Source organism: Lithobates pipiens, unplaced genomic scaffold (genome assembly GCF_037356315.1).
Source record: "Lithobates pipiens isolate NorthernLeopardFrog02 unplaced genomic scaffold, aLitPip1_a1.2 Scaffold_1, whole genome shotgun sequence".
Lineage (NCBI taxonomy): Eukaryota > Metazoa > Chordata > Amphibia > Anura > Ranidae > Lithobates > Lithobates pipiens.
The window spans coordinates 69,616,257-69,628,275 of NW_027507685.1; the positions used below are offsets into that span (position 1 = coordinate 69,616,257).

At 40.3% G+C, this 12,019-nt stretch overlaps 1 protein-coding gene across 4 annotated transcripts in view; it reads left to right on the forward strand.

Moving 5' to 3' along the window:
• DMPK (DM1 protein kinase) overlaps positions 1–11,426 on the forward strand; it is an 89,637-nt gene extending 78,211 nt beyond the window's left edge. For 3 of the 4 annotated variants that reach the window (XM_077455773.1, XM_077455765.1, XM_077455787.1), the window contains one exon: positions 1,046–11,426. Coding sequence is in view for 2 of the 4 variants with exons in the window: in XM_077455765.1 (XP_077311891.1) it covers positions 1,046–1,132 (87 nt within the window). In the remaining 2 variants the exon portion in view is untranslated. The remainder of the gene's footprint in view (positions 1–1,045) is intronic. The other variant, XR_013262891.1, reaches the window with a different exon arrangement.
• The last annotated feature ends 593 nt before the right edge of the window (positions 11,427–12,019 follow it).

Consider the following 12,019-nt stretch of genomic DNA (forward strand, 5'->3'; position numbering starts at 1 on the left):
TCCGATCTTGCATTCAATGTCTGCTAGCACTGACTGGTGTGTTCTGGCGCTGGGGCAGTCCCCCTGTCAGAACACAATAGTTTAGCGGGGAGATCACTTTACTAAAAATCCTATTGTTAGTACTGTGACCTCAGTACCTCAGTTTTTTGTCATTTAGCCAAACTAAAAAAAAATAATAGTGTGTACTAGGCATTCCTCAATTTTAAGCTTTTAGAAGTGAACATCCAGCCTATATATAGGTACCACAAGATGCCCCATATTACCTTAATGAGTTAGAAAGGTCTTCTGTGCCATTCTCTAATTTAGTGTCACCTTGTTACTTGGGGTGTGACTTTCACTGACGCACTGGGTAAGCTCCACCATTTCCACTTTCGTATAAGAGTGCCTGTAATGGCCACCATGGCAGCCCCAATGGACACAGGAACAGTTGTTGGTGGATCTTGGCACCTCTGAATTAGATCCCTCTGATTTAATTTTACATTGCTACTGGGGCCTGACTTTCCCTGACATGATGGCCACCAAATACATTAACACTGTTCAGTGACAGTGCTTCTAATATCCTCTGAGGCCCTCTCAGTGGACATTGGAGTGGCAGTTGGTAGAACTGCCAAGTTTAAGACCTGCCTGCGTCATGTTTATACCCAATCTTATCATTTTTTAATAGCAGTAATAGGATGTTCATTTGCAAGAAAATAAGGTGCAGTTCCTAGCAATAGAGATACAAAGAAGCTGGAGATGGAAATGTAATTCATTTTTAACATGTGCTTCTCCAGTTTTCACTCTTTAGTTTTGTTATTTTTCTGTCATTGACTTAGAATATCATTGTCAGTTACACCTCATTCCCCTATACCTATAACACTAGCAAAATGATATGCATTTATTAAGGAACCACGTATGTGATATTGTGTCTTAACATTTCACCTAATTTAAAAAGTTAATCACGTTTCCTACTCTGCTCTTTGGCAGCCTAGTGTACAAAATGATGGATACTCATTTAATATAGAGATTATATTTTATTTTAATACCTTGACTCTGAATTTTACAGGTACCTAAACCAAACTCATCCTGGATGGGATACCTCTGGCACATCTGGACTTGGCCCTTGACGTGGATGATGCCTCCTCTGCTCTGAGCAACATCCTTGAGATTTCACTTTCAGAGGCAGAACAATTAAGGTTTACATGTCTTGAGCATTATGATGAATATCACTGCCCCGAAACAGATATTGCTCTATAGACAATTCAGTGTGCTTTCAATCTGAACCAGATGTTTTTTTTTTCTCACAAATGTCTTAAAGAAGTCTGACACAGAAATGTTTTTGCTGCAGTATTCTGTATTCAGTGATGTGAGTTTTTAGGTAGAATGACTAAAATGAACGCATGTCTTAATTCAAGTAACCAGGTGCCTGAACCTTGGCCAAAAGCATTAGTAGTTTTTCTGGCTCCCTAGTATTTGATAGACTGTGTTCTCTTGAATGTAGATTAAACACACAAGATGGCCGACTCCACTGTGTGTAGGTGATGTGCACTTTAAGGTTTATGATCACACTGTGAGTGTTCACTTATGATTTTAACCAGAATTTTTAGCTGCTGTGGATAAGCTGCATGACGTGTGAATCTTTTCACTGTAGTTGAGGGTTTTCATGGAAAAGCGCTGAGACCTCTGAACATTTTTATGTACTTGATGGTTTTTCCATATTTTAGATTTTTTTTGTAGGAATAATTTTGCATTATAAACTTTATATACATCTCTCCAATGAAATTGGTTATACCGGGACTTTGATGTCTCTGATAGATTCCACCAGTTTTTCCCTTTTCTGACTGCAAAACATGCTTATTATCGGTTACGATTCTGCTTCTAAATTAACCACAGATACTTCCCGCCAAAGATTTTTCTTTGTGGCCTGTAAACCATATGATCATATTCTCCTTCCCTCCTTTAGTACTTAATAGCTAGTCTGCATAAAACACCTGCATATCAGTAAAAATTGTGCAGCAATGTTTTTTTGGTATCTGTTACCAAAACTGAAAATGAAAATGTCTATAATTGGGAGGCTGCACACAATGTGTGGAAAGAATAGAAAGAACCTGACAATACAGTAAAGTGATTCTGGAACATAAATAAAGAGAGCTTATAGAAGATATAATGAAAATGTTTATCCTAACATAGCTAACTATGTTACAGTAAATTGGTATATGCTGTTTTTGTGAACTGTTTAGGCCTCATGCACTCTGGGCATTTTTGTGAACCCGGGAGGCACAGGTGCAGAGTCTAGCCCCTCTACCTGCAGTCTTTCAAAGTCTCTTAACCTATACTTCTCTATACACAAGTACAACTTGGTTCAGCAACCTGCAGCAGCATATTTCAGCCTGTTATAGACTTTGACAGGTTGCAGCCAACGGGACTGGATGCTTCACCTGTGCTTCCCAAGCACACAAGAACGCTGTAAATTGATGCAGGGGCTAAACGCCCAGTGTGCATTTAGATGATTGATATTCTATAGATGGTGTGAAACGTTTAGGTTGCAAACATTATTACCAGTGGTTGTCATCACCAAAAGGCCACACATGTTAATCAAGTACTGTATATGTAATGCTGGAGAGAGCTGAGAGATACTGCAGACACATTGAAGGAAATTATAATTCGAGACTGTGGACATGCCACTTGCTTGATTGGAGGCTTGAGACATAGTGCAGGAAACAGTGAGAGACTGTGGACCCGTTACACGAGGCTAGTAAAAGATAACTGCTACTACTCTTTTCAAATCAGTGCTCACACTTCCATTTCAGACTGCTCTGATCCAAGGTTCGCACAACAGTACCAAAGGACCACATGGTGCCTCCAGGCCACAGGTTGGGCACCAGGGATGCATACACTTCTGCAAAGGGTTCAAGGTTCATTGTCATCTTCGTTCACAGCATATAACTAATTATCTCTTTAAGGAAAATCTCTGCTATGGCCATGCAGGACAATGCAACTGTTTCACTTTAATGTTCCTACCCAAGAAACAAATGTTCAACTTTTATTTGTTCCGCCTCCACTCTATTCATTTGTGAGTTGCTTAAGCTCCAGGTCTCTCTTGTTGGAACTTACATAGGCCTACCCATTGCCATATTGCATCACTGGGCCAATCACCAGCACTGTCACATTAAAGGAAGGGGTTAAGTTGCATGCTCTTCTACACCCAGATGTACCATGTATTTCTTTGTTCCCAGGGTTAAACAGAGCAGCAGGGGAGTGAAGGTGAGTATGTGATGCAGTAGAGAGTGGGATTAAATGTATCTTGTTGCTTTGTTCCTCATTGACAAAGTATAGTTTTGATTTAATCATTCCATTTAATCAGTTGACCTTTGAATAAAAGAACAAAGAAAAGATAATATGTGTATTTGAGCAATACTCAAAACTTCCACAGGTAAACTGTTTATTGGGCACTTAAAGCATATCTAAACTCAAAAACAAAAATGCAGTATATTGGCGTTTACTCGTTTTTAGTCCCTTTGCGGCTACACTCACTTCTCCACTGTTTCCATGGAGGCAACCATAGTTGGAGACATGTCTGGTACATTGTAGTTGAAGGGACTCATAGTTTATAAGAGAAAGATAACATTGTTTTTCTTGTCTTTAAAGCTTACAGGAAGTGACTAGGACACTGCATTTCTGGCAAGATCAACAAGTATTTTATGTACTTGCTGAAAATATTTTAAATTTCTGTTTTTGGGTTTAGATATGCTTTAAAGCAGATCATCCTTGGCATGCCTCAGTGCCAGGTTGAATAAAAATGGGCAAAGATTCCAAACCCAGAAACAGACTGGGTGAAGATGTTGGTGCAGGGAGGCTTGCAGACATAGCATCAAGGTAAATATTGGCAGTACTAGTTACCCATTAATATGTATGAATCCCCAAAGACAATTCAATAATTCAGTACAATGAGGTGAATATATATATATGTATATATATATATATATATATATATATATATATATATATATATATATATGTGTGTCTTGCAGGTTATTTATTAGAGAGAATAGAGTCACAGGATATCCAGTGGGTTGGACAGTTTGTATGATGGATGTGGTTCTGCATGTCAGTAATTAGACATTGTCCATTGTGTAGTGAATGACAGATATGCATGTGTGGTAAAGTAAGTATTGTGTGAGATTTCTGTTTATTTTTGAATGTGGGGTTTTCAACTTTTTGGCATACTTCAAGTATTCCACTCAAAACTAAATTAGTGGCTAAATCCTTTATGCTCCGTTCACATCTGTGTGTTCTGTGAACACGTGTAGAAATGCTTGAAAAATGCATGTCATGCTTGCGGGGCCATTAATTCTTAATGACACCCTAAACTCAGCCAGCAAACTCCCATTTTTTGCACATTGCCAAACATGCGACAAACATGCTAAAACGAGCAGTAAAAAAACATATGTGCAAAAAAGACGCATGAGCTTCTTTGTCACATACAGTATGTCATGCACAGGGAAGCCCTATGCTGTTACACAAAAAATGTTCAAGAAAAAGCACAAAATAACACACTTCTAGCAAATGCTTGATGTGAATGCAGCCTTAGATAAGTTAAGGCAAGTAAGTAAAACTAACTTAATACATATTGGTACATAGTATACAGTATACTTCCAATGGTGTTTTCAAAAATAATTATCACTTTTAGAACTTAAAATCTGCCTAATCAAATGCTTATAAACCTTGGTTAAACCCAGTAGGCTCAGTTATGCCACAGTTACCAGCATCTACTGAATAAGGCAGCATGTGAAATACTTAAAAAGTACTGCCAAGTTTTTTCACGCTTTTCAGAAGCTGTACTGGGATCTCACATTCAACTGTTTGTAGACATTTGGTTAATTTTATTTCATATAATACTGCCTGATAGACTTGGCGCTCACTCTTTTTAGTATTTTGTATTTATAGAACTTGCTTTGCCTGGATGGAATGCAGACATGTCAACATGACTAGCTTCTTCTGGGAAATGTCTGGTATTTTCCATAGAAATTAATACATTATGCATTTTCCAAAATAAGCTATATACAGTAATAGTAAATAAAAATATCCTAACATTCCTGGTTTAAACAAGAGTTTACATACACCCAGCAAAGTTGGGTACTGATTAAATTAACTGCCTGGGATGTGATGTCCTTAGTGGCAAACAGCAGAACCAGAGCCTTTTGCCCAAACAACTGCACTTGTTCCTTAACTAAAGAAAACCAAATACCTGTAGATAGAACCACCTGACTCTTCCTCTTGGCTGGGGTCTGGAATGATCTGCTACATATTTGGTCATTTATGGCGATTGGAAAAACCAATTGATATGGGCATTCCATTCCATAAGGGTAAAGCACTCATATATTATACATTATATATATATATATATACAGTATATAAAGAACATACCAATAGGGAAGGAGCACAGTGACAATTTTTGTGTAATAAATGGCCGAGAGTGTCACCGTCCTAAGAGAGACTCAGGACTGGCAGATTTTTGACTATTTACTATAGATGAGAGTTGGCTGTTGTAGTTCTGATCATCACCAGATCTGTGGGGCTTTTTAACTCAGCTTGCATGAAGCTGAATTACACATAGTTGTAATGACTTAATTTTTCCACAAGAAAAAAAGAACAAACTCTGGCAATGATTAGCTTTTTTGATCAGTGGGCATGCATGCCAACCTGCCCAGTTGCATGTTAAAAAAACAAGACTAGGTGAGGCAGCCATATGTAGAGCCCAACAACAAATTGATTTAGTTTCTTGCCACTTGCTGTTTATTCCCATTTTCCCTCCTCTTCCCTGCTGCACCGATCATCCTTTGTAACACTGTGAAATTGTCAGTGCTTCTGGGTATAGAGGAAAATGTGACTCTCTCCTCCTAGGATGTGGTACATGAAGGCAGTCCTTAGCCCTGTAAAAGCTCTGAACAGATTAACTTGGAGCCTACACAGGGCATTTTCACTTCATTCTGGTGGGGGAGCAAAGGAAAAGTGAGTATAAGCAACCAGCGGGCCTGCAAAGAGTGAAACTGTTACTCTGTTCTGTATGGCAAACACACAAGTTCAGCCTAATCCTGTACTTTTATTAAAACTTATATTTCAGGAAGCTAACCCGTTTTGGCAGTCTTTTGCTCCTTTAGGTTCCAGTAATCAAAACCTTTGGTAGGTGTAATTATACTACCAGTCATTTCTGTTTACGGATTTCCATGCTGTTTGTGTTTTTGTATGGGTCAAGCAGTTGACCTAGCAAATCTGGTATGCATTAAAATGGAATATGATGCAGTCATAGAGCAAGGTTTCTTTTAACATCCTCTGTCATAGTTTGGTTTTAAAGTTAGTAGACACTAGACAGAAATTCTATTTGTTTATATCAGAGGAGGTCCCCCTTATATCAGGGTCCCCATCAGAGTCCCCCCTTTAATTAGGGTCCTTCAAAGTCGCCCCTTACATCAGGGTCCCCCATCAGAGTCTCCTTTACATCAGGGCCCTCAAAGTCGCCCTTACATCAGGGTCCCCATAAGAGTCCCTCTTACATTAGGGTCCCTCAAAGTCACCCTTATATCAGGGTCCTCATCAGAGTCCCTCTTACTACTATAAGGCGTAAAGTATGGCTCTAGCAGCAAGGTGGAAGCAGGTGTGGACAGAGGAAGTATTGTCTACCTGTATATGCTGGGGCAAGCACAACATTGGTTCCTAGGACCTCCCATAATGGGGGCATAACTCGGGGGAGTGGGGGTGGAAACCTTAGACATCCTCTTTTGACTTGAACCCTCAGTCTGTGCATATTGAAAATTTGCCACTGACCCTAACTGCGGGGCCAGATACAGTACATTGTAAGTATTCATACCCCTTGAAATTTTCCACATTTTGTCATGTTACAACCAAAAACGTAAATGTATTTTATTGGGATTTTGTGTGATAGACCAACACAAAGTGGCACATAATTGTGAAGTGGAAGGAAAATGATGAATGGTTTTCAAAAGTTGTTACAAATAAATATGCTAAAAATGTGGGGTGCATTTGTATTCAGCCTCCCTGAGTCAATACTTTGTAGAACCACCTTTCACTGCAATTACAGCTGCAAGTCTTTTTTGGGGATGTCTCTACCAGCTTTGCACATCTAAAGAGTGACATTTTTGCCCATTCTTCTTTGCAAAATGGCTCAAGCTCTGTCAAATTGGATGGAGAGCGTCTGAGAACAGCAATATTCCAGTCTTGCCACCGATTCTCAATTGGATTTAGGGCTGGACTTTGACTGGGCCATTCTAACACAGGAATATGCTTTGATTCAAACCATTCCATTGTAGCTCTAGCTGTATGTTTAGGGTTGTTGTCTCGCTGAAAGGTGAACCTCCGCCCCAGTCTCAAGTCTTTTGCAGACTTTAACAGGTTTTATTCTAAGATTGCCCTGTATTTGGCTCCATCCATCTTCCCATCAACTCTGACCAACTTCCATGTCCCTGCTGAAGAAGGATCCCCACAACATGATGCTGCCATCACCATGTTTCACGGTGAGGATGGTGTGTTCAGGGTGATGTGCAGTGTTAGTTTTCCATCACACATAGAGTTTTGCTATTAGGCCAGACAGTTAAATTTTGGTCTCATCTGACCAGAGCACCTTCTTCCACATGTTTGCTGTGTCCCCCACATGGCTTCTCAGAAACTGAAAATGGGACTTCTTATGGCTTTCTTTTCACAATGGCTTTCTTTTTGCCAATCTTCCATAAAGGCCAGATTTGTGGAGTGCACGACTAATAGTTGTCCTGTGGACAGCTTCTCCCACCTGAGCCGTGGATCTCTGCAGCTCCTTCAGAGTTACCATGGGCCTCTTGGCTGCTTCTCTGATTAATTCTCTCCTTGCCTGGCCTGTCAGTTTAGGTGGGCGGCCATGTTTGCAGTTGTGCCATACTCTTTCCATTTTCGGATGATGGATTGAACAGTGCTCCATGAGATATTCTAAGCTTGGGATATTTTTTATAACCTAACCCTGCTTTAAACTGCTCCACAACTTTATCCCTGACCTGTCTGGTGTGTTCATTGGACTTCATGATGCTGTCTGTTCACTAAGGTTCTCTAACAAACTTCTGAGGGATTCACAGAACAGCTGTTTTTACACTGAGATTAAATGATACACAGGTGGACTCTATTTATGAATTAGGTGACTTCTGAAGGCAATTGGTTCCACTAGATTTTAGTTAGGGGTATCAGAGTAAAGGGGACTGAATACAAATGCACACCACACAAAACTGTTTGCAAAAATCCTGGCCAATAGGTTGATCCTGCATATTCCAAGTCTGGTCCACAGAGACCAGGCAAGCTTTGTGCCCCTCCAAGAACAAGGTGACAACACCATCTGGGTGGTAAACCTGATACATGCAGCTAGATCATCTGGAAGGCCTCTTCTGTTACTGTCCACGGATGCAGAGAAAGCCTTCGACTGGGTAAACTGGACCTTGGTCTCCGGACCTCTATGATAGGCTGGATAATGTCCCTCTATTCTAATACCACAGCCGTGGTCAAGGTCAGCTAAACAAGATTCAACTTTTTCAACATTCACAATGGTACACGACAGGGCTGTCCCACTTGATATTTATACTCACCTTGGAGCCCTTTCTATGCACCGTGAGGGCAGACTCTGACATAGCTAGCTACCACAAAGCCTCAGGGATGCATAAGGTGGCAGAATTTGTGGACAACTTTTTTTTATTCCTAACAAATCCACTTAGCTCCCTCCCGCAACTGCTTCGGTCCTTGCAGGAGTATGGTGATCTCTACTTTTTCAAAGTCAAATCTTCTATCCTTAACATCTCTGGGAAGGGGAACATGGTCAACTCACTACGCTCAATGTTTCCCTTTCATTGAGCGACCGATTCTATCCCTTATTTAGGGGTTGATATTACTTCCGACCCCTCTAATTTGTACTTGCCAAACTTTTCCCCACTGCTGATCCATCTTAAAGCTGACCTCATCCGTTGGCACTCTTACCTAGAGTATTGTATTTGTTGCAAGCTCTTCCTATTTGCCTCCCGCCAGTGTTTTTCAAGCGAGTGAGTGCACTGTTCCGCAACTTCGTCTGGTCGCATTGTAAGCCCCGCATTAGACTATAACTTCTCCATCTTGCAAATCAAAGGGGTGGAGTGGGCTCTACCAGATGTGAAAGCCTACTACAGAGCAGCTCACCTCATTGCACCAGTACTTGGGAATCCTGAATTCCCTCCTTGCCTTCAAAATCCTAATTTCTTGCGATTAAACATGAGTGGGAGGTGCCATTTTTGTGACTTTGTGGGTCCGACGGTCAACCTGCCGCCGCTACAGGGGTATCTGCCACGGATCCTCCCTTTGACTTCTGGAGTGGCTTTCAGTTACGCAATTTTCTCCTGGGACGCTTCAGGACTCCAGGCATAGCTCGCCAGCTCACGGAACTGGAACACACTTGCCACCGGGGGGGGGGGGGGGGCAGTCCAGTCACAGTCTCTCAATGATTTATGGCTCTCTGATTCACATGGCAGAGAGATTTGTTCCACCCTTCCTTTCTAAATGGGAATTCGACTTAGGTATTCAATTCAAGAATTAGAAGATTCTTCACTTTTCCCAAAAGTCATCCATAGCTACCAGAGTCCAAGAGACCTGTTATAAGATTTTGACCAGATGGTACAGAGTACCCACTACCTTACATTGTTTCTTCCCTCAGGTTCCTAGTTTGTGCTGGCGGTGTGGCGCTACTGAAGAAACGATGCTTCACATTTTTTGTGATTGCCCTAAACTTCAGTCTTTCTGGCGCAAAGTGACCGACACGATCAAACACCTGACAAATGTAGACCTGGAGGGAAACCCGTCGGCATGTCTACTCCATCTTTCAGAGAGACCGATCAAGAAATACAAAGCCTCCCTTACCATCCAGTTGCTGAATGCGGCTAAGGCAACGCGGCTAAGGATCTCTGTTGGAGATCTGAGAACCCCCCTATCCAAATCCTTGTGGTTTATTAAAGTAAATTAACTAAGAGATATGGAAGACCTCACCACCACCTTGCACAACCGGGAGGACACCTTCCACGAGATCTGGAGACCCTGGCATCACTATGTGTATACTGATGCCTATTTACCGGAAATGGCGCAACAAGACTAACTTCTTGAATTTTGCCCAGCTACCCAGACGAGTGGTACTATCTATCTAATCTGCCTTCCCGTTTGTCTTTCTGATTCTGTTCCTACTATGCCCTGGAGACATCCGCTCTACCAACCTTTTCCCCTTTTTACAGTACCCCCTATTTACATTTACACTTTTAGCTCGGTTGCGGGTTGTTTGGTTAGATAACTGTATATCTTTATGCATATCGTAATCGCATTATGGTCCCATTTCAGAGCTAATCGACCCATAGGGCAGTAATATCACATGTTGTGTTGTCTCAAAGTTTTGATTTACTTTGCCCTACCTTATTTTATTTATTTATTTTTTTGCATATGTGTTTATATGTAGTAGGTCCTTTATGTAGTTACTCGATGACCGCCCACCCAGATTTCTAAGTAGTCTACAATTTACACAACCGGTTTATGGCCTCAGGGCCACTTATATTGAAAAGTTTTGGGGGTGATGTTATAGGATTGCTCATGTATGACCCTTTTTCTTTGCTGCGCATATGTGCTATTATATATATCGTACACTTTGGCTGTTATATGCAAACATCTTTGAAAATAAAGGAATTATAAAAATGCACGCCACACTTTTCACATATTTACAGTATTTGTAAAAAATGTTTTTCTTCCACTTCACAATTATGTGCCACTTTTTGTTGGTCTATCACACAAAATCCCAATAAAATGCATTTATGTTTTTGGTTGTAACATGACAAAATGTGGAACATTTCAAGGGGTGTGAATACTTTTTCAAGGAACTGTAAAATCTTGTAGCAGACCAGATGTGGCCCGTGGGCCATATTTTGGAACTCCCGGGTTAAGATGATAGAATGCGCTATATGTTTCCATTAGACGTTAGAACAGCTTAGCCTACCCAGCAATCCTTTCAGAAGGTATTCACTGCATGCTGTCATATTTCTGTCTATTGCACACTGATAGTCACACACCGTGTCCACAGAATGTATTTTTGTCTTGCAGAATAAGTTTCCATAGAATATATCCACAAGTCATATCGGTGTTCTAAAATATCTATATAAATGTATATATATACCTGTTTATATATAGATATATATAGATATCTAATATATTGATGTAATAAATTTATTTATGTTTTGTTACGATTAAAATGATGTATATATGAATTTTGTATATACTATTGTACATATTTGGAAGGAAGTGAATATTTGTGTGTATAGTAAAGAAATATATGGATGAGTGTTTCTGGGAGATGTTTGTATTTAAATATATTGTGTGAAGTTTAGTGATTAATAAAAAAAAAGTAAAAAATCTCACATTTCGAAAGAAGAACATCATTATTTTCTTTTTTCTTTTTTTTTAATTAAGGGCTCGTTCCCACTTGAGCGAAAACATTTTCAATGTACCCTGTTGAACGCAGCCTTGGGATGAGCTTCAATGCAGTTTAGAAACCTGCAACATGTCCGTATTTTTCAATCCTTATTGAAATCCAATATTTCTAAGCACCGCAGCTTCATAAAAATTAAAGAAATATCACACATTAACTTTTAATAAAGTTAAAAAATGTAGACCGATCTCTGTGCTTTAAAAATGGAATTCAATATGTTACAGGTCAAATTTTAATGTGTTGGCCCCACAAAAGTTCTAGTACTTTCCAGGTGCATTAAACTAAAGAAGGACCTTAAACCGGGCATCACTCCCGCTGAGCCATTGTGTTCTCCCGACGGGGGGACGGGGGGAGCTGTCCCTGCCGGGAGAACACAGATTACAATAGCCATGTAAAATCTGACAGGCTAGTTGTACCCAAGTAAATTGATAGATCAACTTGGGTACGTTAAGCCTGCCCATACATGGTTCAAATCTCGGCTGATCCCTGCTTTGCTCTCTTGCTGCTTCTTGACTATTCCTC